Raw genomic sequence first — 26,634 nt, 5'->3', positions numbered from 1 at the left:
CATTTCAGCACACGTCAAAATAAAAAGAGACTCGGATGGATCAGGGTGCAGCACGATCTTGATATTTTGGGAATAAAAACCAAAATCACAACCAGTGTCAACCATCTCCATACAGATTCATCAAGCAATTTAATCAGACCCTCAAAAATATGATTCAGAAGCTCAATCACAAGGAAGTGGGTGTTCAGTAGTTGAATGCCTTACTGTTTACTGTGAAAAGTCTTCCCAGCCTCATTGGGGTGTCCTAAACATAATCTGTGATATCTGGGTGGATGGACTTTGAAATAGTACAAATGAAATAGAATGAAATACAGTACAGTCTTGACCTGAGATACAAAACTCTACTCACTAGTGCACTTAAATCACAGGGATCACACTTAAGAGTGCCAGGCTCACTCGTACAACAGAGGCACACAAGTGAGAGTCTGTAACCGGGAACAAAGTATTAGTATTACTCCCCATGTTGGGATCTAAATGGCTGACTTGCAGAGACCATTCATGGTCATGTGACGAATAGGGGACCCTGACTATGAGGTGAGGCAAACAGATGTGGTTAAAACACTCACAATTTACCACTTCAACCTCCTGAAACCATGCCGAGACATAGCCCTAGTTTCTCTGGCAATGACAGTTCCCAAGAGATATAGAGACCGTGAAAATTTCTTGTCCCAGAAAATTGAGGTTGCTCACTTGCAGGAAGTATTTGTGGATGTCATTTGCTTCCTGTACCATTTACCTGAACACAAAAAGAATGTGGTTTGGAAGGAGCTTAAGCACAACATGGGAGTCATTGAGAATTCATCCAGTGACTGGATACTGCTTGTTTCCAACCAAATGGGTTTCGGGTTCCAATGTAATTTTAAAAAGTCAACAGGGTACAGAAATGTACGTCTATCTGATTACCATGCATCCATGCATCCTCCTGCTTGTTTGGTAACACCAACGAATGAATCACACTTCCACTGATGTGAGCTTTCCAGAGCTGCATGTATGTTCCAACAACTGATGGACAGAATCCGTAGACCACACTGGGTGTATGCCCGCTGCTGACTTAGAAGATATCATCTGTAGTAATGACTGGTGGTGGCTTGGACTTCAAGTCACTGAGACAAAATGGCCTCACTTCAAAGCCAAATGAATGTACCACTGGACAAGTGGAGGTATATACGAGCTTCCACTGGTACGCCGTTTCATTGACTGTGCGCTTCTGTCTTTTTCCTGCGGCACTTTGGACAGGAGGAGGGGAATCGCTTTCTTACAGGTGTTTGAGGAGGAAGAGCACCGTGCTGTACACCAGCCAGACACCATCGATGCACGAGTCAAAGCATCACGCCATAGTGAAAGACTGGACGTCAGGTGGTCGGGCCTCACCCTTCAACGCTACCAATGGAGCAAACCTCACTCCTTCACCCACCGTTCAGCCTACGCCCTGATCCAGTGGGTCCATCACTGATGTTCAGAGAACGGAGGTGCAGATGGTGATGGGCTGGTTTTCAGCCCCCCCCCCCAGACTAACTCAAAACTGCTAACTGGGGGTTATTAAATAAGAGCTCTGTGTCAGTAGTGTGTCCAACATTTTATACACAATGTAGCAAGAGCACACTGGCGCCCCCTATTTATTTATTAAGGCAAGGCTGCATTTGGAGGAAACATGATTTTTACCTATAAAATTAATAGGCATGTAATTACATTATTACATTGACTGCTCTGTAGTTCCTAATACTTAATGGATTTGGTTAAAATATCTACAGTGCAGTTATATTTAAGTCCACATTAAGATCAAGTCCAGTGCTCTAAACTATATTGGGAGCACCTGTCTGTATGTTGAAATAGAAACATATCGCTCACCTGCATCCAAGCATAACAATTATGCAAATAACACACTAGAGGTCATGCTATATTGTGAGCCTGATTTTACAAGCTAGTTTACACAGGCAGATGGAATCGTGGAGTAGCCTACAAGATTTTAAAAAATGCATTCAGTGCATCTTTCATAGAACGTTTCTCAGCCAAAAACATTGCGAAGTCAGACCCGTCACATAATTATGTCAGAGCCAATCAGAGGAAAGGACAGCAATCTAATCTTATCATGTTAGTTTAAAACACATACATATTTTTTTGTTGTTGTGTTTTGAAGGGGAAAAAAATCAATCTGAAATATAACCACAAAATTTCATAAATGCAATTGTGTTATTTTATTTATTTCTGGTAGCAACTGAGGTGGCAGGACTGTTTTCTGGGGTGGCAGCTCCCACCCGGTGCCACCCATGTGGCCACACCCCTGCCCTGCGTTAATCCCTACCACCTGCTGCCTCCCAACCTCACCCCCCACCTCCTAACTCACTTCACAAAGGTATTTTAGGCAAGGCTTTAGATACATGTATTCCAAACCAAAGCAAAAAAATATGGCTTGCATAGTCTTCTTTTAAATGAGCAGTCTAGTCTACAGCATGCTGGCTAAGTGCTTTGCTCCAACATGCTTTTCCTGGATTACTTTATTAATGCTTCAACGTCTTTCTTTAAAGATAAATATCTGGATAGATACACACTCTAAACATAAAGGGAGATCTAGCAGTACTAAATCGCTCTTAAAATGAACTTTGGCCTTCTGAAGTCTAATGTTTATCCCTGGTGAGGCTAATTGTGTTACTCCTATGCATTTGGGAATGTGTGAAGTACCTGGCTGGCCTTTTTGTGCTATGGCTCTTCCACAGATTCCCCCACTTTCCACATGATACTGTTTAGCTGTGACCTTTTATGCGAGGCCTTTGAAGTCGCCACCCACGGAGCCCTGATCCAGCACGGCCTCGAGCAAAGGGGAGCACTGGAACACAGATGGCTCGGGGCAACACATCCTGCTAGCACACCTGGGCATATTATCACCTCTGAGAGGGTGCTGTGACCCCAAATGAAACATAGTTAATGTCATTCAGCACACAGCGACGCGGCGATAGGCAGGAGATTCATTGACTGAAGCGGAGACTCTCGTTGAAGTGCAGCAACAGCGCCCTCATGAGGTCAAAGAAATAACTGCCAGTGGATATGGTCGCTTTTGAGGCTATGAAGAGATTAGCGCTAATCTGCATTTCCTTCGTTTCTCATCAGTTTGGTTCGTGTTCAAGTATACAAAGAGCAGTCATAATGCAGTAAGGAAGACTATAATCCATCGTAGTCTTCTCTAAAATGTGCTTTTGTTCTCATGTACACATTTCCAGCTCTCTACAAACCTTCCCAAACCTCCCTACACAGGATCCCTGCTCTACTCTGTGCAAATGGCAAATACCAAAACAAATAACATCTCTATTATACCATAAATATATAAGATAATTTCATCTCCACGGCGTATCGATCCAAAGCATGTCACGAGGAGCCTAGCCTTTACTGAATTAAAAACCAACCGACCAGTCAAAAATAAATAAAACAGCATCGCTGTTGCTATTAGCATTTTGCTTGGCTTTTTCAGGTCACGTGTCAAACGTCCATATTGAAGGCCTTCATGAGGAAGTCCAGGTCGCCCACTGTGGCGGCGTGAAAGAGCTCGGGTACATCCATGAATGAGACCGCGATGCGTAGGGCCGCCCAGATACTGCTGGACATCACCTGCAGGTTCCTATTGTTCCTCTGCAGTTTCAGAGCCGTCAGGAAATTGCTCACTGCCTCCCTGCAAGAGAGAAGGGACAATGGATGACTGAATGGAAATTATGTCTGCTTGCCCGTGTTTAGTACGTCTGTGGTGATGTACCATCCTGCGTCCTGTGTGTTACATAGGTGAAATGACAGGGGTGCGCCCTGCACCCAGAAGCACCGACACAAGCACACAAAAGACCTTAAGACAAAACCACAAGGGAAAACGTGACTCCACGGACGCTAGGAATACCAAACAAAGGACTTAGAAGGGCAGCATGCAGAACAAGCCGCCTCAACACAGCGCAAAGACAATGCAACAAACAGGATGTATTTATACGCAGGCTGATGAAGAGGAAAATAATGCGCGGGTGTCAGTGTTCAGTGGAGGTGGAGTGCTGGCATCACTACGGCAAGGGTGCGTCCGCAGCGAAACCGGTTGGAGCTAACGCCGCATCAAAATCCGCATGCTACCACACTCCACGACATGCCGGAACAGCACGCCGCTCAGATATTCTGCCAGTTTATGTCTTTAACCTCAGAAAGCTCGCATCTCGACGTGCAACCTACCGTTTCGGCACAGCGTTCAAAATACGCCCGAGCTATCTGCACATGCACAAGCGGCACAGCCAATAAACCCGCAGCAGTAATTCGCAGCGTGCGGGTTTTCCGAGCGGGGCCCATAACCGCTGTGTGGTAGCGCTCCAGGAACGAGGATGATTTATGGTTCCTCCCACCGCCTTGTGTCACCTGTGTGCTCCCAGGTTGATGCAGCTGATGCCCAGGTTGTATCTGGAGCGGATGAAGCCCGGCTGCAGCTCCAGGGCCCGCGTGTAAGCTTCCACCGCCTCCACACTACGGTCGCCGTTTGCCAGCGTTGCACCCAGCCGGTTCCACAGCAAGTAGTCCTGAGAGGCACACTGGCTTTGAGTTGGACCACAGCTAACGAGGGGAATGAAATATCTCTAAAAACACGGTGTTGACTTTTACTCATGCGTGCAGATACTTCAGAATCAGATTAAGCCCATTTGTGGGGTAAATTACAGTGTACGGACCATGTACCTTAAACTCTGCGCCTTTCCCTGCACTAACATACCTGTTTCAGCCCATAAATCGAAACTTAGCTTGATAGTTTGCTGAAAATTTCAATCAGGAGCAGGGAGCAAAGAAAACCCTAAATGGTGCCGTGACCCTGATGAAAAAGATTTGCATAACACTGGTTCAGGATTAGCCTTAGGCCACGTTCATCACTAAGCAAGCTCGACTTCTATAACACCGCTCTGGTGCCAAGGTAAAGGGGCGTGAGCGTGTGCACAGGATCAAGTTCCTCTCACTTCAGGCCGGACGGTCAACGCTGTGCTGAAGGCTTCTACAGCTTTATCAAAGTCGGCGCTGAGGTTGAAAAGCACGCCCAAGCCTGTCTGCAGGTCTGGGTCCACGCTGCATGGGTTCAGCTGCACTGCTTCTTGATACAACTCCAGCACCTCCACCAGCTGTGAGCTGTGTAATCATGCATGCGTACACGCACAAATACATACACACACACACACACACACACACACACACACACACACACACACACACACACACACACACACAGAATTTTAACTTTTGGTAGAAGTAACGTATCAGAAACTGAAGCGCTGACGTGCTTTATGAAATGTGCTATATGACACATACTACAAAAACTCTCTCAAAAGTCAGTCAGTCATTTCAAGCATGGAGTTTGTCATAAGGCTTGAAGCCCTGCAGAGGTGCTGCTATAAGCTTCGAAGTGATTTGCTAGTCTGTCTATTAAAGCGCAAGCCTGACAAACAGAAAAGGAGCCATTCCTTCCCAACCTACAGTAGGTCCTTGGAATGGAAACGGAGCGTACCATCTGAGAGTGGAGATGGGGGAGGCCGTGGAGCCCTTGTGCTTGGGCAGGGGCGAGCCGTCCAGAGGACTGCGGTCCCGCAGGAGGTGTCTGTAGATGGGGTTGTGTCTGATCCAGCAGTGCAGGGCCTCGCACGCATCCTGCTGCTGACCGGTGTTCGTCAGGCTGACCGCCAGGGCCATGAGGGCTCTGAGGTCGTTGGGGTGCAGCTCAAGACACCTGGAAGGGCAGGAAGAGGAACGACGCAGCAGAAATGCAGACGGCTGGAGAACATTTGCTGACATGTGGATGTGGCATTTAATAAAAGTACACCACAAGCCAAAAGCCAATCCCTGAGATATCTTACAATGCACTTTATATATATAATAAATACAAAACAGGAAACAGGGTGAGAGGTACACAGTCCACGATCTCCTCGGCACTGGGCACGAGAGTCATTACAGTCAAAAATGTCTTTACGTTTGAATGATCGTGTCTGGTTGTATGTCTGAACGTATAATCCTTCTGAGAGGAAATGGACCCATGTAGATGCTGAATCACGGGTGCCAGTAGGAGAGGCCAGTTCCAGCATGCCGTGAAGTGTTGAGGTTCTGTGGTCCTGTGCCAGGTTCCTATATGGCGCTGATGTCCAACCATTTCCCACTCACCTCTTAAGACAAACGATGGCCGCCTGCTCGTTCTCGTTCTCCGCCTGTGTGGTCCCGAGCATCTGCCAAGCCTTACGATCAAGAGCAATAAATCTGTTACCACACGCAGCCACGCCAGGTCTTTAAGTGGAACACAATAAGGAATCAAGGCTCGGATATGGTTATGGAATGTGATAGAGGAACGGGCTGGGGGGGGGGGGGGGGGGGGGGGGGGTTAAGCACCTTGGAGATTAGAAAAAAATTTGGTGATTTAGTGATTTCAAGTCCTGGCAGGGAACCAAGGGTGAAAGATAAAAGTGATTGATGGGGTTTCATAAAACCGCCACACACCGAGGACCTTCTTGCGCTCCGACAAAAAAAGAGCTACAGCGAACACACTTCAGAGGGCAGTGGGAGGACGCACCTCGGAGTCCTGGGGGTCCTGCAAGATGGCCGCCTCCAGCAGCAGCACGGCGGTGTTCAGGTCCCCCTCCCTGCTCTTCTGCACCGCCTCTTTGAACGCATTGGGACAGTCTTTATAAGGGTTGTCGGCGTGGAAGTAGTAACCCTAGAACCAACGGAGAGCTGCTTTACCAAAGTGGCTTCTCATTAAGCCAAGCCTCTGCAACGGAGCCGGCAATTAATATTAGCTCATATTACTTATAGCTTAAGCACCGAGCTGTTTTTAATCTTTTAATAGCCGCGTAGAGGTGGATGGCAGAATGGTGATAATTGGATCACGCTGGTCTCTTTAATATTGCAGGGCCACTGGAGTTGTGCTCAGAGATACCATGCAGAGAGGAGAAGGGCACCAGCACTAACACCTCTGGGGAAAACCGCACATGCGCCTCCGCACAACAACCGGACACGCACACAACGTGGGCAGGATAAAGGCTGTTGGCGTCTCGCCGAGATATGACTGAAATTCCATATGAATGCATGGTGAGGAGTCTTCATGAAGAACCTGAGGCTGAAGATCAGCCAGGTGCCTCAGAGTCTTATTGGTGCTTCGTCTAAGAGGCGACACTACTTGAAGGAAGGGAAGCGTTATCTCGAGTCACGGCTCCGAAGTGTCACGTTTCACGTTTCTTTTCTGACCCCCCCCCCCCCCCAAAAGAGCGGTCAGGAACATAAGCAAACGAGTTCGCACGTTCTCTCTGCACCACGGTGACTGCACTTCCCAACTTCCCACGTTTCCATTGGGTGATAAAGGACCGTTAGCCAACAGCTCCCTCTGACGGGACAACAACACATCCTGCATCTCCCTCGCTGCTGATTGGCCCGTTAAGGGGACAGTACCGTTTCGGCGAGCGACGCCAGGTTGTCACACTCCGTGTCCTCCAGCCAGTTCCGCCGCGCGAGCTCCTCCAATTCCTCCTGCATCTTATCCCAGAACTCAGTGTCTGACTGGAGAGACAGCAGAAACATAAACACTGCAATTATGTTCACGCTACAAAGAGCTCCTCTATTTGCCTGCTTTTCTCTTATTTCATTTCTTTGCTTGTAGTTTTATCCTGATGTTTACAGCTTGTATCCTGATGTTTACAAAAAAAGGCTTTTATATTAGCATATATATATATTAGATTTATATTAGTAAGGCATTTTGTAAATTATTTAAAAATGGCTAAACAAATAGAATTATTATCTTATTTTTATCTAGTAGTAGAAGTTGAAGTAGTGGACTAGGGGTCGAAGATCAAAGTTCATAAAACACGTTCAGGTCATGGTTTGCGATGTTAAAATACGCAAACATTTGAATGCAAACAAATCTCAGATAAATCTGCCTGCGTGTCTCATGGTAAAAGCTGCTTTTCCTATCTAGGATAAGATGAGACTCTGCTGGCCTCCAGTTGAACCTGCCATTAGGATAACACACTTCATATGGACACCACTGTCCCTTATCCACCGACACAGTAATGAAGAGATATCATGATTCATATATCAATGTCTGCAGTGCCTTTAAGCCTGTAAGTGAATGTTACACAGAAAAAATGAATGTTAAACAGTAGACAGGAATGAATATCATTTGTAAGTCACATTCGTGATTAGATTGCAAAACTAATGTTCTCAGATTTTATTGTGGTTCAAAGCATACAGGATATTGGTTGGAGACAAAACAGTGTGTTGTGTGTGTGTGTGTGTGTGTGTGTGTGTGTATGTGTTCTCAGTTAGAATAGCTCAGGTCAATTATAATGGCTCAGGTCAGTTCTTCGTTATAGCTCTCAGTCTCAGCTGATTCCAGATGCAGTCACTCACTGGCTGTAGACAGCCTGTGGCCACAGGAACACAGCATTATAATTTCAAATAACCCAGCTAGACTGTAGGCGTTGGTGTTGGTGTCTATCATATTTAGCGCCTAAAAGGACAAAAAAAAAAAAAAGACTAAACAAAAATTAATTTGTATATTATTAAAATAATACAACCAGTTTCACAATATGTATACGTATGTATAATCTAATGGTGATTACAGGCCTTTTTTGGAATCACCATATGTACCAACGTATGCACCATCAGTTGAGCACCGCTGCTAAATCACAGCCCCCTCAACCACAACAGCAACAGCCAGTTCCCCTCCTACCATGTACAAGTGCAAAGAGCCAACACGGGAGGGTGGTGAGTGGATCACCAAGAGCCACACTCATCTCTCTCTCCCTTTCTCTCTTTTTCTCTTGAGCACAAGGTCAAATCGAGATGGGGAATAAGGTCAGTGCACGCCGCTGGTGACACACCAAGTCCCCAACTCCCCACACAGAATCTCCCTGAACTCCCTGAAGGACTGACGGCTTTATTTAAATATTTCTGCCTCCCTGTGACCACCCCCACCACCAAGTCTGAATATTAACGCCGTCTACGGTGTGTATTCTGTGTTCTTCTACACGTTGCCTCAAATGTTAAGTGTATGCTTGTACAGTGTACAGTGTTAAGCCTTAAACTCCATTTCTGAAGGTGAAAGACATCATTTCCATATAACTGCACATCAGTTTCATCACCATCTGCAGACGCTTCTTTGTACCTCTCACCTGGTCTTGACATCATCAGCTTGGCACAGTCCTGAACCCTCGTGTGATAGGAAGTTTCGTGCTGCTCTGTGTGTGTGTGTGTGTGTGTGTGTGTGTGTGTGTGTGTGTGTGTGTGTGTGTGTGTGAACGCACGCTCAAGCACATACACACACAGATCATGTAAAACAGAACATGTATATGAAAACAGACGAATCACGTAACTGGATTCTCATGGATTCGTATTAAAGAGGAAAGAGAGAGAGTGTTTTGTCTTTGAGGCAGGTTCTCACACTTTCTCACACACACACGCACACACACGCACACACACACACACAAACATACCATTTGCATTTAGAATAAGTAATGTGCTGGACTGAATCAAATCTAAATAAATGGTTCTGTTATCCACCCAATAGAATATGGATCAGTTTTCACGTGTCCATTTTCCCCTTTACTTGTACATAAAGCCTTCATCCACAAGGATTCTCCATAGTCACACACATTAAAATGGCGACTCACATACGGCCTTCCTCCACATAAAAGCTCAAGCAATAATCTAATTTGACAATGCTATTTACAGCACGGTCGGAAACCAGGTACACGTTGTAACAACTAGACAAAGGAATCTCATGCCTCAAATGACTCACAGGCTAAGTGGGGTTTCACTCCTACCAAGAGGAGGCATGTGGCATGAGGAACAACTGGAGCTGGAACCTGGCATCTAACTGCAGGGAGTTCCTCTCCCTCCGAACCGCAGGAGCTTGAAGCAGTTTGAATGATTCAGCCGTCAGGAAGCAGCTACGATGTGGGGGAGTCAGGGAACGTCTGCACAGGATACTGACATTATCTTAGAGGTTCAATTAAATATAGCTTCATTGAGCCTTACAGTTTGCTCCGCTATATAGCTCTTCCATTCTGTGAGGACTACATGGATGTGATCAAATAGGAAACTCTGTGTCCATTAAGCTGTTTTGGGTGCTTTGATGCAGACAGTAGAACAGCCGACATCACAAAAAAAACAAAAAAAGAACAAGAATCTTTGTGGTAATTTTTGTTGATTTGACATAGTACAGCTAAAAATATAAGGATTATGGAGGCCTCACTTACTGTAAGGGACCAAACAACAAAAAAGTGGCACAGTTTATAGGACAATTAGAAGGAAGGACGTAAGAGTTTCTCCGTACATATGTCTACATAACAAGAAGCTCCTCGAAAACGGTCCCTTCTTAGTCATAGTGTGTAGGCGGTGTGTGCGGGTGAGTAAGAGAGGGACTGCCTCTCACCTCCACAGCAGCTTTGGCTCGCTGAAACTCCTCCTCTAGAGAGCGTTGATTTCCTAGCAGAGTGCCTCCTAGAATCTGCTTCTGCTGCTGTGTTCACAGATGGTCAGACACACACACACACACACACACACACACACACACACGCAAGGTCAGTCAGCAGTCTCGACCTGTCACACTATCTTTGTCCTCTGTTCACTTTTGCTGAATAGACATTATACAAGAGTAAGTACAGATGAGAAGTTGTGACATTGTAAAGTTATATCGGCAGGAGTACACAACCACTGATGCATGTTCGGCTTTATCCCAACAAGAGAACATGTACTCGGTCTCATGAAGAACCACCATGTAGTTGTGCAAAGAAAAGGCTCTTCCACACACCCCTCTAATTCCTAATTCTAAATAGCACCTTTCTATCGCTTAGGGATGGACCAGTGAAGCTAATATTCATACAAACATGAATGGAATAATTAAGGGGTCGTATTTGTGTGGCTTAATGATTGTTCTATGGCAAACAACGTGATGGTTCCTTTCTGATCCACACAGATCAACCTGAGAGACGGGCTCCGGATCCGAGTCTGTGCTGACGCTCTTCTCCACACTGTGCTTGGTGAACGCCCTGCAAGGAGGAAAAACAAGACATAACATTTGCTCAGTATCAAAACGTACGTCGTGGTTTCCCCCCCATCCAGTTTGTCACTTTAGCTGTGTGAGTTTGCTTTTGTTTCGTTTCCTTACTTCTCCTTGTCCCCGCCCATTTTTTCTGTCCTCACCTGTACCTCGTTTTGTTCCCCACGCCTGATTGATCTCATTCAGCTGTTCCTTGTTTCCTGACTTGTACAGTACTGTGCAAAGGGGTTTTTTTAAGCAAGTGCGGGGAAAAAAATGCGAAGCAAAGATGGCTTTCAAAAACAGAAGTGTTAATAGTTCATTTGTGTCATTGACAAAGTGAATGAACAAAAGAGAGAAATCTAAAATCAATACAGCATCAAATTGTCTAGGAGGTCGCACACAGTGTTTTGAATGTTGATCTAAACATCTCGGAGAACAGACACTCAAGACTTTCCGCTCTCCAGACTTTCAGTGAACACCCTGCCTTCCGTCGCAACCAAATATTCATCATTTTAACTCATCAGAGCAACTGCTGTCATTTTCCTTCATTCAAGGTTCCTATGTTTTTGTGGATAGTTGAGTCACTTGGCTCCACATCTAAAGTATGGCTTTTTACCCATAATTCTTTCATGAAGACCACTTCTGGCCAGACTCCTCTGAACAGTAGATGGGTGTAACTGGGTCCCACTGGTTCCTGCCAGTTCTGAGGTGATGTCACTGCTGGACATCGTCGGATTCTGAAGGGAAGTGAGCGAGATGCTCTTTCATCTGCTGCACTGAGGTTCTTTAGCCCACCGCTGTGCCCACTGTCCTCAACATTAACCGTCTCTTTGTGCTTCTTCAAAAGAGCTTGTGCAGCACATCCTGAAACCCCAGACTGTGTAGAAATCCTGGGAGAGACCTCGTGCCTCGTTTATAATCACCTCGTGTCTTGGTGCTGGGCTCTTGTATTTCCATGATGTCTGACCTCTGACATGAAATGTCCACAACCTCATCTTTGTAGCAGAGTTTGGCTTCTCTTCACACAGTTTTAAGCCTCCTGTACAACTTTTTCAGTTGCAGTTATGACTGTGTAACAACAATCTTTATCACCTGTTTGGTACAATTGGTTAATCATACACTCACTATACTCCTACAAAAACCCTGTGTTTCTAGAAGAACCAATGCTGTATTGAAGGGATGTTACACCAAATATTGATTTGATTTAGAGTTCTCTTCTGTTCATTCACTTGGCATTTTAATGAATTGAGAAAAATAAACTATTAACACTTAGATTTTTGAAAGCATTCTGACTTTGCAGCTTTTTTCCCCACACCTGCCTAACACCTTTGTGCAGTACTGTACACACACTCTCCTGTTCCCCTTGGTCTCTAGACAGCATTGTACCAACTGCCTGTAGTATTCTTAGTCATGGTCTGCATTGTTCTACTTTGCCCTGGCTTTCTAGTACTGTCTATATGTTTCAAATAGTTCATGTTTTTGTTCTTAATGTCTTTTGATTGTTTCTAGCCTTCTTGTGTTTATTTATTAGTTTTTTGTGTTTCTTTTGCTTGCATTTTTCCATGTGTGTACGGTTTTTTAATAACAGATATTTGCAAGTGCATCGTGCTTCCTCACCGATTTTGCCACTGCCCGTAAACAACGGATACATTTGAAATTCTGCGGCGGATGGCTCTAAACTCTCTTCCCTTGCCATGAGCACTGCAGTGCTGTTTTCACTGACAGGGCTCTGGGGATCATTCACACTCATACCTTCTAAACTGGACTAGCATCGACTCCAGGGAACAAGCGTGTTGTAATGGGAATAACCCTGCCGTGATCTTGCAGAGGATGCTGGGATACGCTACCCCTGCCCAACATCCAGCATACATCCTGAATGCTTCTCAAAAAACATGCTCCATGTGTGTTTTGGGTAAACGGTGCTTGTTTGAAAGAAGGAGGAACTCCTTCACATAACGTTTGGCCAAATGGAGCAAGAAAGGCAGTTTGCATGCATTAATCTTAAGTGTAGTGGCATCAAGGATGAAAGGGGAAGTCGTACCAGCGCAGTTTGCTAGGAGAGTGAAGCGATGAGCACCTCTTCTCACTCCTGTGTCTCCTCCCTTGGGTCAAGGCACTGTCCGCGTGGATCTCCTCACGTTTCTCCAGCGGTGGGGTACTTGCTAGAAAGGACGAAGCATGTTGGGTGGGTGGGGGATGGGAGGGGGGTGGTTACCTTACTGCAGACAGGATATGGGGAATCACCTTATGTCCATTAGCTCGTGTCTTTAAACATAAGTAACGTAGCATGATGTGCGCAGTGAGGAAAATGTGGAGTGGCTTTGTTCTCCATAATGCTTAAGAGAAAAGAGTGGCTTTAGTAAGTGGGCAAGCTAAGCCCTGGCAGCGTCTCTCGAGACACTTAGATGCGTAGGAAGCAACATGAGGTACTGGATGAGCGTTCCTGCGGGCTTAAATAAGGCAGAAACACAAAGACAAACAAGAGACAGGTGCGGGTGATCAATTACCAGGGGACAAGGCCCAGGAAAGGTGCTGTGTGTGTGTGTGTGTGTGTGTGCATGTGTGAATGGGGGGGGGGGGGGGGGTGCGTGTCCCTTGGGCTGGTTGCCAGATGCACCGCCACACATAGGAGTGCGATAGTTAGCGTAAGACTAGCTAGCCGATAAGAAAATCAAGATGGAGTAGCTATCTTAATGCTAACTTGCCAGAAATGACTGAACAAAGTAACCTTTAGCTTGAGACAAGGCCGTGGGAGCAGCCTAGCACCATTTAACGTAGCGTAGCTTAACGTTATCTCCTGCAATGGATGTTGCTCAATGCTTTTTAGAGGATTGTCATAATCCATTGTGGCATTTTGCTTGGGACTATGCCCAGAGTGCAGACAGAAAATGCGTTTAAAGTGGAATTAACACATTGGCGTACTATTTTGGTATAGTGTTTGAAAGCTGTACAGCAAAGCACTGATTTTATACCATTTTATACTTTAAGAATTTCTCCACTACTCCCTAAAGTACATGAAAAGAAGCAAAGGAAAGGTCAAACATATACAACAGCAGTGAGAGTCTGGTATAAAATGGTATAAAGATACACCATTTCAGATAAAATGGTATCTTGTAGGAGTCAGTGCTTTTCACAAAGGACCATTAAGGTGCGTATACAGTTGCTTTAACAGCCCCCACCCCCCCTCCCAACCTCCCCTCCAACACTCCCATATCCCTCACCCCGGGCAGCACACCTGAATCCGGAGAGACACTCTCAGGGTTGAGCAGGCCAGGTGAGAGTGGCTCGGCCTCCAGGGGGATCAGCTCCGTTTCGTCGGTCTTCCTCCTGCGGAGGCTGCCCCTGAAGGAGCCGTCCCTCCGGGGGTTGCGCCGGTCCCAGGTCCACCTCCTCTCGCAGGGTTCACTCAGGTCCACCAGGTCCAGGGCTGTAGAAAGGACTAGCAGATCAAAACATGGCTCTAAAGGAGGGGCTGTGGGCTAGAGCGGCCGTCGAGCAACCGACAAAAAGTTCACACAGGGATTTGTGGAGAAATATTCATAGCTTTGGAAAGGAAACACTATTTTAAAGGTAGACAGAGCAAGCTGAATCAATATATTTGATGATGAACCTTTTCACCTTGATCAAAACTGACGAGATATGATGAGAAGGAAAGAGATGGGAGGGATATGACGTGAAAATAACCCGCAATATCATTGCTTAATTTTAGCGCAGCAAAGGTATTTCGGTGAAACTCTGTAGAACACCTTCTTCCAAAAATGTCCCATCTGACCTTTTAGATTTTAGAGACTTGCTTTGCCATGCTCAAAGATTACCGCGTGGTTTGTGGCCTCTCTATGTTGCATGGCTAAATATGAACACACAGCCAATTTGAACTTTGCGAGAGTGCGAACACTGCAAGGAGGTGTAAACAGTGTGACAGGGTGACCAGACAAACACACGAGGGTTGGGGGGCGGGAGCAGACATGAGAGAAGAGGAGAAACAGACGACATGAAGGGAGGGTGAACAGATGACAGAGGAGGAGAGGGAGAACAGATGACGGAGGAGGAGAGGGAGAACGGATGACGGAGGAGGAGAGGGAGAATGGATGACAGAGGAGGAGAGGGAGAACAGATGAGAGCGGAGTGCCGAGAGGAGAAACCTGCTGTGTTGGAGGTGACTGGCCGGGCGGCCCCATCGCTCTTGCTCACGCTCTGGAAGTCATCGATGGAGGGACTCAGCAGTGGGCGGCTTTCTTGGTGCTCACAACCCAGCTGAAAGACACGGGGAAAGGGAGACGTGAGGCCGTCACGTTACCGTCATATTCCGACACACGCTGATAAGACATTTAGTTGACGGCATTTACTGAATTTCCCAACCGTGGGATCAATAAAGGTTATTCAATTCAATTTACGTTATTGGAATGACATGGGCTTATTGGGAATAATGGCAATTTATAACACGGTGCTTTTTTTCTTTGCCTCTGTGCATTTGCAGAATATATGTTTGATTACAGAGTGTGTAGTGGAGTGGACGTTCATCGATGTAAATGGAGATGTCAAGAGTAGCAGTTTATAATGTGGAAGAGTGCAAAACAGCCACTATGAAATCAGATAGGTGAGCTGGTGAAACAGTTATTTTTAGATATTGAGCTAATATTAGCTTCAGCACATGGTTATGTGTGTGAAGGTCATTGTTTTTCACAGACAAAATCTCCCAGACACTACGTCATGAATATTATGATACATCATTAGCTCTCTATATTATTTACACTTACTAACCACTTTTTTAGAAGCACCCACCATTTAGGTGTACTGTTAGAGTACAGTATAAGCCACCAGGGGCCATGCAGTTTGTTTATCAGTTTGTTCAAGCTCTTCATCATTGTCAGTTTCTGACCACAGGATGGCTGTTTGCTAGATATTTTTAGGCGCCAGACCACTCCCGGCCTGGCAGTAACAAGGAAATGCTTAAAAACTGTGGCTCTATCTGGCTGGCGATTACAAGTGTAGCAGCCAGCCATAAAGGGGTCCAGCATTATCACAGCATTGCAAAACACCCCACCACACTCCACAGAAAATGACGTTAGCAGTGCTCCTGGGGTCAGAAAGTAACTGCTAATTAATGCAGTAGATGATAGATGATAAACTGAGCATGCATTGCAACCTTTATGTATACACATATAAAGACTGTTAGATAGGTATAGCTATTAAATAGGTGTACGAGATAAGGTCATGATCACAGTTATAAGGTCTGGGGAAGTAGTCAGGTGTTTCTAATAAAGCTCTCAACAAGTAGACATCTATGCCATGCCAGGTGTATATCCACCTTTGAATATCTTCCAGTAGAATTTATGTTGACTAAAATGGATGGACAAAGATGCCCTTCACACAGGCTGACATTGACCCCTCAGACTATTATTCAACTCATACATCAGCAGTAAACACGCCAGAGCAGTCATGTCGGCAGGATTGTTGAGAGGACGTTATGAGAAATTTATACCCAGATGCACGGGATCCTGTTCCAGAGGTTACGAATGTGAAATGCTAGATCACAAATCCATGCTAGACAAGAGCACAAGTAACCCTCTCTAGGCTGACGTTGCCAAAGGACGCTCTGGAAGTTCCAGATCTGGCCAGTTATATGTAAAATTTCCAATTCATGTCATTCAAAGCGGACACAAATTATCCAATGTAAATCTCATCATTACGCAGAGATGAAACAATGACTATCTGCCATAGATCAAGCCTTCCAAAACCCCCGAGCCTTCCAAAAGTCCTCTGAGTTACTAAACTACCATTAAGTGGTGAAACTATAATCTAGTGAGTTTATAACAACTGCAGAGCGTATATTTACATGTGAGTGATATACAGAATTCTAGATGTCTGCCACAGCTGTCTTTGAAAACTGTAGTCCACAACGTACTGTGTGGTGATGGGTGAGGGACACCTGGTTTGTTTTAGACAAATTCTGGACAAACGATACATACATAAAAGCAAACATCAATATGCAGCTCTGGGTAGAATACAGTAAAGACCACCGGAATGAAAAAGGAACAGAGAGTACCTTGCAAATAACACTGAACAGCTGCTTACGGGGAGGGCCGTACAGTTTAAAGAGCTTCCTTCATGGAAGTATGAAAAATATTATTTATCCTGCTCACACCCCATACAGCAGCTTGACTTAGAGACAACAAAGTAGCCGTAGCATCTGACGATGGAAAAAAAATACTAGCAAAGCATCATGTCACCCTTATTCCTGCTTTGTGTATGGGACTGCCTTTAACAGTATTTAAGAAAAGTGCTTAGTACTTCCTGTTGGTGGGTGTATGTGTTCAGCCCACCTTGGTTGTCACGGTGAGGAGGGGGTTTCCGTCTGAGGATGCCTTACTTGGTAGCTCCTTCAGCACCATGGCAACCACCCCAGAGTCTTTCCCCTACAACAGTGAAATCAACTATGTCAGTTTTTTCATGCCCATCAACCCAAATGTTCAAAATTTTCCAGGCTTTCCGACCGGCCACACACAAAAGTCTCTCTTCTGATCTTTTCTGAGCCACACATGAAGCCTTGGCTCCTCTGTGGGATAATGTCACGCTAAAACCATTTCCGTGTCACGGCCGTATGATGTAGGAATATTGATTTGAGCACTAAATGAACATTCAACATGGCACTTTTCTATTCAGGGTACTGAATAGACACTGTCCATCAACTCTACACAGGCATAGGCTGTGTTCGAAATAGTCTACTACTTACTACTGGCGTACTGATTGAGCCCCAAATCAGTATGTCGTATGCAGTATGTGACCAAAATGAAAATTTCCAGTACGCGAAACATACCCGGATGACCTACTACTTCCGCAAAATATTCCAGTACGCGAACAGAGCTATCTTCGTGGTGTACTGCATCTCATCATGCAACGCTACGTTCACGTGACCCCGTAGTGTGCTTTGCTTTTGTCGCATACTGGAAACTGTACTGCATACTACTACGAGGACCAGTATGCAGTATCCAGTATATACTGAGTCCAGTATGCAGTATCCAGTATGTAGTAGTCTATTTCGAACACAGCCATAGTCTTTACGAGGCCTTACTTCACCTCAAACCCCGCCCCCCGACAAAACTAAACACTTAAGATGGACCACTGGGATACTGACAGAAGGGCTTAAGGCAATTTGGCAGCCATGTTTGACACTGCAGAATAACATTTAAACCCCATTTAAACTGCCGGGCTGTGTATGAGAAAATGACTCCATGGATATGTCCGTTGCTGTGTCCACACAGCAATCCATTTTAAGACAGTAGCAGTGAAATTGAGTAAATTAATATAAATCCAATAAATTAAATAAAATGAAAAGTGAGCAAAGCCAATGTTTGCTTTGCATGTGATGTAAATATACAGGTGTTCTGTACTGAATATGACAGAATATTCAGAATGGCAGAGGAGGCCTGCAAAAATCACTTGTTTAAATTTATGAAGTGCAGTTCAGTTTCAGAGAGACTTGCAAAATATATGTTATCAATGAGCCCTCTTCAATGAATTTTTTATACTTCATCGTGACAGTGTTGGTGGGCCAGTTCAAATTTCTGTACTATGGTGTTTTTGACAATGCGCGAGTCAATAACACAACCGGTGTGGGCTTTATGGTCCCATTTATAGCCTCGTCTCATCCATATTTAACGAAGCCCTTCGACAGGAATGTTAGTGCTGCCCACTGCACTCACGTCACGTAGCGTTAACATTAAAATAATATAATGCACCGGTTCTCGCGAGTTAAAACGGGATTTTAATGGGATAAAGATAGTTTCAGAACCTATCGCATATTGTTCTTGACCTATTCAGTGGGAGTAAGCTCAGATGTTACAGGCTAGCCTACTGGCGTTCAACATGTCCAATTTAGTTTAATGAGTATCAAAGAAAAAAATAACCAAGCCAAATGCAACTGTCCCGAACTTTAAATTACAGGAGTTGTGGCGGCGGCTTTTCATGTTCCGCACTATTTGTTTAGTCATTGCCTGTTCTCTCCCTCGTGGATTTGACGATTCATCCGCGTAATTGCGCGCGCTCCACTCAAACGCTGCCACGAGACATTTCAAATCCCCAAAGCCAAGTGGACACTGCACATTTTAAATCTCTGAATCGCTGCACTGCTCACAGTACAGGACATTTATCCCACACTGACCTGTTATTCTGATGACGTAAAGATGTACACACTTTACATTAAAGGAGATCCCCAAAGAAGAGCGCCTTATCAAGAAATACTGCTCTATCACCAAAATACACGAGGGAACTAGCAACAGTTGTTATTCTTACTCTAATTTGAATATAAACAAGTAAAAGTAGAAATAAAAGGACGTTAATGTGAAAACAGTGGCTGATGAAACATGGGCAGCGAAGGCGAGCTGTTGGAAAGCTTAAGGTAAAGAGTAACAAACTTCATTCAACATTTGAACCGTTCAAGCAAACATTAAGTAGGCCTACTTTCTCTGATTTGAAACCCGCGGTTCACAAGTATCCTGAATTGACATATCAATATGATATAGGTTTGTGAAAACGATTAGTTGTAGCGATTAGCTTTATAAAAACTAAATGGGCAAACGACTTTTAATTCCATGCACAGACACGAATAGAGTATTTGTCCAACAGTGAAAGTATTTTTGATTTAATACACAAAAACAGACCCTCCCAATTAGTCTCAGAAAAGTCAACCTACGTGTGAGACCCGGGTTTCGAAACTTCAAATCAATAAGAAAGCAATTGATTCATTTTTGCTGGAACAGATCAAGTTTGATTGCACTATTTCCATCATATGTTGGAAGAATAGATAGTCCTTGCAAGCCACGTCTGCTCAACCAATTCTTTTTCTTGTTTTGGGTCCAAATGAGAAACCACTATATAGTTGCTCCATTTTGTTATTTGTGTGTATTTTCGTGATAGAGCGGATTCGGTGCGCTTGATGGTGCCAATTTAACATTATAGCTCCTCAAACCTCAAATTTTGACCAGATTATTCGGCTAGAGTTTAAGAGTAAGAGACGCCGTCACATCGGAACTAAAAATAAAGTGGGCGGATACAGCGACAGTTTGCAGTACTGGCGTCTAACATTTCCTATAGATATCTAAAATTATTTTCTCACTGCCGCAGAATAAAATCAAGTACACCTAAACGTACTGTAACGCATTATAACATTGTGAACACGAAAAAAAACAGTTTATATACATAACTACCTATTTAAGTATTGTATCTCTTTAAGAGGTCAAGATACAGTATTTTGGATCACTCAAAAGTTCAAAGTCTGAAGGACAGAGATGAACTTGGTTAATCTATTTAAGGACGCTCTTTCCAAATAAGATTTTGAGTTATCCTAAATCCACTGACCAGTTAAACATCTCATTTACTCCAAACAACCAGCACAACTGCACATACATACCACAAATGTACTTTTTGCTCCAAGATAGTCCTTGGCTTTCTGATGGCACATCCTACATTATGTAGGCTATACGAAGCAAAGGACCACCATTGCCAAAAGCAGGTCTACCCCAAGACACGATTAAACGATAATATCTTAATTAGGAGTGACAAATTGACGAGACTAGGGAGAAATCGCATAATATATAAGTCCGAAATGTAAGAGTTTGCATGTATTTTTTTTCCCAAAAGCACCGTTCAGCACTTTTTTGTGACAACCACAGCCCCCCTTGTCCTGTCTGTTGCTGTGTGTAATGACTGCGGCTCCCACGTGCGGCAGCACACACACGGCTCTTGTTTACTTCGCGAGAATGGACCATATCTGTGAGAGAACTGCTGGCAGAAGCAGCGCCGCAGATTGCAAGCATCAGCAGCAAATCCTTCCGACTTCCCGTAGTGCCGATGCAGCCTCAGCAGGTGGACTGTAGACACTCGGCTCTCGTGCGACTGGAGACAAAACGCTGCCTTGAATGGCAGGATCCTTAGCAGAGATTAATTTTAGTACAGTAGCACTTTAATCATTTTTGCCAGTAGAGTGAAGGTCAGAAAAAATTTTTACTCATTGAGATATCTTTATTCGACAAAAGGCTCATATTCAGAATGGCGTGATATCTATTTAATAGTACAAAAGGAATTATGAAAGGAAACCTGGAAGCCTTTGTGTCCAAGCCCATGAGAACTGCGTCTTTGTGCTCTGATTCACAGAGATCAAAGAGAACATGGTTTTATGATGGATTGTCTCTGATCCAGATGAATTACACGTGCTGTCAGATGTTGCACAGCACATTAACCACGTGCAGGTTTCCCCTGTAACATCTGTAACGCCACTCCGGTCTTTTAGATGAAACAGTGGAGATACATTTGAAGATTAGTCTCTCATAATCTGCATGATTTAATCGCAGGACAGATATTACTTTAGACCATGCGGATATGCCTGAATTCTCCTCAGAACAAGCGTGTATGTAGCTAAGTGCCACTTCTGGGTTTTACTGAACAGAAAAAGAGCATTTGCTATTATCAATGGCTTTAATATTCAGGACTAAATTTGTTCCTGGCCAAATATCGGTTTCACAGAACTGCTGCTTTCATTGGCTATGTTTTGCACATCAGTGGACTATTTCTTACCGATCAAATTTCAGCTCTTTGTAGAAATGTTGCCTCTAAAATTCTAAGAAATATTGTGCCATCTAACTGAAGCAAAGCCGGCTCAATCTTTTATATAAAATGTGGTCTAGGTCTGAATCGGATTTGCACAGGAGACTAGACAGAATGGTAAGAACACTCATTATTTATCTTTCACATTCAAGGTCAGTGTTGCTTAAGTCCTATCAGTAGCTAATAGTAATTAATCATCCACACTGGATTATTAAAACATTATTCTAATTTCAGCACCCTGTGTTTTCCCCTTGACTTACAGTAGATATCTTTTTAGGACTTAAACCATATGATAACAGGATTAAGGCCGAGCAGATAGGAGCTTTGATGACACAGAAATCAGTTTGAGTACTTGAGTACACTTGAGTACAATCCGTGCAGGCCAAATGCGCCTCAAGGTTGCCCACAAAATCTGGTCTTTGCTTTGGCCCTGTTTTATTGTTCCTGGTCCCTGGAAGACTATCCATCCAGGCATCTGCACTAACATTTGGAATTTGACCTCCAGAACGTGATCTGATTCAGGGAAAAGTGATATAGCATCTGCAATTGCATCTCTAAATCCAGACAAATTCACCGTTAGCCCAATGTGCAGCAGAAACTGATCTCCATAGGCTACCATCTGATCTCCATAGGCTACCATTTGATTTACACCTCCAAGTCATGGAAGAGGAAAATTACAGAGCGCAAATATGTGAGCATCCCTTGTGTTCCACAGAGCTGCCATAACCATCATCCAACCACATATAAAACCTTTCTCAAGAATTTGGTTGTTGAGGTTTTGCAAGATAAATCATTTTCCAGACTAATTTACTACCAGTCATAGAGTCATCATTTATAAGCTAATGTCCTGCCTAATAATATTTTATTTCTAAAGCTCGGGGCAAATGGGACTTTTAAAAATTCCCCCACGCTAAACGCTTCTAGTAACATTATGTAACGGGTACAATTATGCATCTGTTATCCAGTCACTTTCTGTCTGCGCTGACATTACACTGACCCCTCTATTCAATAGTGCTTTGCAGTCTTGGTATTTCAGGTCTTACTGTCCAGCAATGAATGTAAAAGTGTGAGGTTACAGTATCGCTTTCAGTTCCAGCTAGCGGGGGGAAAACGATACTTTTTTTCTGACATTCATCTTCGTTTGCTCTATTGATTGTTTTTTTTTGTCTGATTTTGCTCCATTTTGGTTTTAACCGCTCCTTGGTTGCTAAGCAGCTTCTTATAAAAAATCCTGCAATCAGCTCAAACATCACATGGCAACTCAGCACGAAGATTTTCAAGATTTTAGCTGCTTCCTGCAGTTCAATAAATTCCAGTGGTTTTTAGAGAAACATAGCGTTACCGTAACGTTACGTCTTGCTACTACGTATTTGTGTAGTTCCCTTTAACGTGGTTCTGGTGTAATCAAGGCCTTGCACCCAAGACAATAAAAATAAACATTTAGATTTAAATTTTGTCCTCTCAATACCCCTGGACATTTTAATGGTCAATAAAGCAGGTTTTATGTTGTACAACTCCACTGGGAATCCTTGGTTGATTGGTGCATAACAACAGACAGAAGAGAGCAATGTATTTGTAATTAAACAGCACAAACAGTAAATGGTTGGTAAACACAGAACAACACTAACTGGAAAACATGAGTTGAATTACAAGCTAATGGCACACAATGTATTCTATAATGTATTATACACATAGCCTACATTCAGTTTTACAATGCCAAGGTGTTTTATCATAACATATATATTCCACATATATGCTAGCTATGTTTCAAACACACTAAGCTCGAAGATGTGTTAAGAATATCTAAGCGTGCCTGTGTCAAATGAACAAAGCCTTCATAAATGTCTTGGAAATGTCAATCAATGCCTGGGTGCATATTTGCTCGCTGTCATGGGAATACCGAGATGGATATTGAGCTTGTGAGAAGTCCTGCTGAATGGCTGGACAAAGTCTCGTCGGCCGGGTTCTGTTCATAAGGTGCACGCCTGGCATATGGGACGGAAAAGCCTGGAGCAGTTCCACAATCACGCTATACGTTTAGTTGCTGATGGAGGCAGCACTGAGACGGGCTTCCAGACGAGACCTTCCCAGACGACTCTTAGAAGATATTCAGGGAGATGAACCTGTTTACTCGCGCAGACGAAGAAAGTTAAAGAAAGTGGATCAAAGGGCTTTCGCACACTTTATTCTCAGGGCTCAGAAGTAACTGGGCAGGACACAGCATATTGCCCAAGTCTCTGTAGGCCCAATCTGAGAAGCAGGAGGCAGGCCCCCCCAGGGGAGACATGCCTGATATAAATCTGCTGATACTTCGCTTGACACGTGTGTGTCACATCCATGCTCTAAGCCACTAGCCGAAAGAACCGTGTTGCTTCCGAGGCATTCAGGAGTTCGACGATAAAAATCAGTGCAATGAATTACAAGGAAAAAATTAAACATCCTTCTCTTATCTGCAGGTTTTAGAGAATTTTTTTTTTTTTGGTTGAATCTACATTAGCAAGTGCAGCTGATGTTTGTAGGGTCACATTCAATTAGACCACATACAGCAAGCAGTACACCAAGTTCAGCATTCAGTGTCCTTATAGTGTGGAGATTTAATTTTAATAAAAACCTACTTGATCCATTCAGTGCCAGTGTTTCATACATCAGCAATGGAACAGGAAAAGGAACCACATATATTCATTCGTAAAATATATCTCCGCAAACCATAGGCAGATATGTAAAATGGCCGTGCCACTTTCCAGATACCACCTGTTGCAAGGGAGGATACCGTGTACTACAGAAGTGGAAAATAAGGGGATCCCAGCAGTCTGGATGCACCTTCTAACAAGACATAGCAGACTTGGAGTGAACCACACTTTTAATAGCAAAGCGTGCTGGATGGAAGCTTCCTAAAGCTTCTCATCATTACTCATGGGACGAGGCAGCAGGCAACATCTAACTTCATGAAGGTCACCATACATGTCCTTGAAAATGCTGACTGGGACACACGCCGAACACACCGCAGTCTATGCACGCTCCACAGATGTGTTTACATGGTCGGCATCAGGCCACAGGATGCAAATTCCCTCTTTTGTTTTGTTTTTGCAATTCAAAGTGTCGCTAAATGGCGACCAGAGTGTGTGGACAACAGCATGCACACATTCGTATTCTTATGTGACACATATACATGTAAACATACATGTTAATACAATTATGCAGAAGTTAGACCCTATGTGTTTACAAGGAAGAGCATAGTTTCACATTCCCATCATTTTACAAAGTGACAATTAATCAGCAGAAGTATTTCTATTTCACTTTTACTTGGTCATCAATTTGGCCAGAATTTACAAGTGAATTTTAAACTGACAGGTGATATGAAAACATCATGATTGAACAAAGTGAAAACGTATAAAAATCTCTGTATTAAGACTTACCACTGTGAACTGTCAAACTTTTTTTCACGAGTTAAGATTTTAGATCCCTGTTCATGACCTAATTGATACATGGTAAACATTAAGCTAGCAGTAAAATGTTGATCACAAATGTGTCCAAATAAATTAGATCTGCTAAAATAAATGTGCGGTATTTCTTATTCAAGTCATTTAATACGACGAGGCCCATTAGTAGAGTCGTATCCAAGCGTAAGGTGTTTGTCAGTTTCGTATACGAATAAGATCTTACCTTGCGAACCTGCCTACATCACGACTATTTCTTCAAGTTATGTCCCGTCCAATGTTTCACGGCTAGATCTAATCGCAGAACCATTCTCACATACTTCCTAATATGTTCTTTTACAAGACATGACATCAAATGAGTGTTTTTTAAAACAAAAAAAATAATAAATTAACCGCAACGGCCGCCCACACGACACGAATTATTTAGTTTGACTCGCACACGTGCTTAGATTCCTTACGCACCGTTGAGAAAATGCGCAGAGACAAAAGAAAATACAACGCGAACTTACCTGTGAGTGCCCCTGATACATATTCAGCTGAGCTGATGAAAAATATCAACCGTCCGTTGGTCCTCCACTTAACAGTCAGTCTCACTATACTACAGTAGATTCTATAGGAGGAGACTGTGGAGGAGCTGTCCCCTCGTCAGAGGTGCTGAATCCCGACTGCGCGTTCTGTTTCCATCTCCAGCCGCGTGCACATGTAAAGACACTACACGTACTGGACGGCTAAACGGTAGATAAATCTGAGTTGGTTACGTGGTTGTCACGCTGTAAGCCCAGGACTCTGGCAGTCAGCGCAGGACATGCCCCAAGTCACACCGCCCCGCGAGCACTTCGTACCGTTCCTCCCCACGTCGCTGTTTTCATGTTCTCAATCAATTTGTCAGGGCGGAACTGCCTCGATGAGTCGAATGCCCACTTCTCATAAATTATGCCAGTGGTCCCGATTTGAATGGGTTTTGCGGACCGTCTACTTACACGAGGCTGCGTTCTGATAGGCTAACGTATGCTTTAGATGTACTGATGCTGATCTCAGCACTTGAATGAATCCTATATGCGATAGGCTAATGCCTAGGTGGGCTACTGTTTTTGTTTACTCGTTGTGTAAGCGATTACCATCACTGTATTTACCTCATATCTTTGACAAGTGTCATCCACCGTCTTTATTCAGACAGTGGAATGAATTGAGCTTTGACGTAAAGGAAAGTAAATGTAAATCTTTTACATGTATTTACGGTATATTAAAACGTGTTTCCCCTACTGGTGTGCCTGTTAGCAAATTTTAATTGGCCATTGATTGTTTTTTTTTACATTATTTACTTTTTTTCAGCTTACAATAACACATGTTCCCAAATAACCCAATCGATATGATTCTCAAAATGTTAAATGAGTTTGGAAGAACTAAGACCCATTGATTGTTCTGCCTAGTACACAGTCCAGCCAGCAGCTGATACCCGATGGAGGCTTTTATAATGATTGATTATGTGTTACCCCGCGTGCCTTTCCAGGTTTAATTAGCACCGCCTTCTGATTGGACCCTAGTCAACTCCCGGCATTCATTTTGTTGACTAATGTC

General features: G+C 43.9%; 1 protein-coding gene across 6 annotated transcripts; it reads right to left on the bottom strand.

The window, feature by feature from the left end:
* Positions 1 to 82: 82 nt before the first annotated feature.
* pex5lb (peroxisomal biogenesis factor 5-like b) lies at positions 83 to 26,070 on the bottom strand. Of its 6 annotated transcripts, none has more exons than XM_076981972.1 (14): positions 25,566 to 26,070; positions 17,341 to 17,433; positions 15,160 to 15,271; positions 14,253 to 14,456; positions 13,059 to 13,179; positions 10,958 to 11,024; positions 10,409 to 10,495; positions 7,426 to 7,533; positions 6,551 to 6,694; positions 6,148 to 6,218; positions 5,501 to 5,719; positions 4,959 to 5,124; positions 4,375 to 4,532; positions 83 to 3,661 (listed from the first exon to the last, which is right to left on the bottom strand). In XM_076981972.1, the coding sequence occupies exons 1-14, from the start codon at positions 25,584 to 25,586 to the stop codon at positions 3,472 to 3,474; spliced, it is 1,761 nt and encodes a 586-aa protein (XP_076838087.1). In that variant the 5' UTR covers positions 25,587 to 26,070; the 3' UTR covers positions 83 to 3,471. The 6 variants fall into 6 exon arrangements, 5 of the variants coding, with proteins under 5 accessions (XP_076838087.1, XP_076838088.1, XP_076838090.1 ...); XM_076981973.1 differs by having other exon boundaries at positions 10,409 to 10,492; XM_076981975.1 differs by having other exon boundaries at positions 14,253 to 14,444.
* Between the last annotated feature and the right edge of the window lie 564 nt (positions 26,071 to 26,634).

This window comes from Brachyhypopomus gauderio, chromosome 19 (assembly GCF_052324685.1).
Source record: "Brachyhypopomus gauderio isolate BG-103 chromosome 19, BGAUD_0.2, whole genome shotgun sequence".
In the NCBI taxonomy this organism is placed as follows: Eukaryota; Metazoa; Chordata; class Actinopteri; order Gymnotiformes; family Hypopomidae; genus Brachyhypopomus; species Brachyhypopomus gauderio.
Note: the sequence above shows the minus strand (reverse complement) of the source record. Positions and strands in the feature narration are given on the sequence as shown.

Excerpts from the sequence above, each read along its gene's own strand:
- pex5lb (XM_076981972.1), bottom strand. The coding sequence starts at position 25,586 with ATGTATCAGGGGCACTCACAG. Across the intron at positions 11,025-13,058 it reads TCTCCTAGCAAACTGCGCTG|GGCGTTCACCAAGCACAGTG; the intron begins GTACGACTTCCC and ends TCCTCCTTGCAG. Across the intron at positions 5,720-6,147 it reads GCCATCGTTTGTCTTAAGAG|GTGTCTTGAGCTGCACCCCA; the intron begins GTGAGTGGGAAA and ends CTGCCCTTCCAG.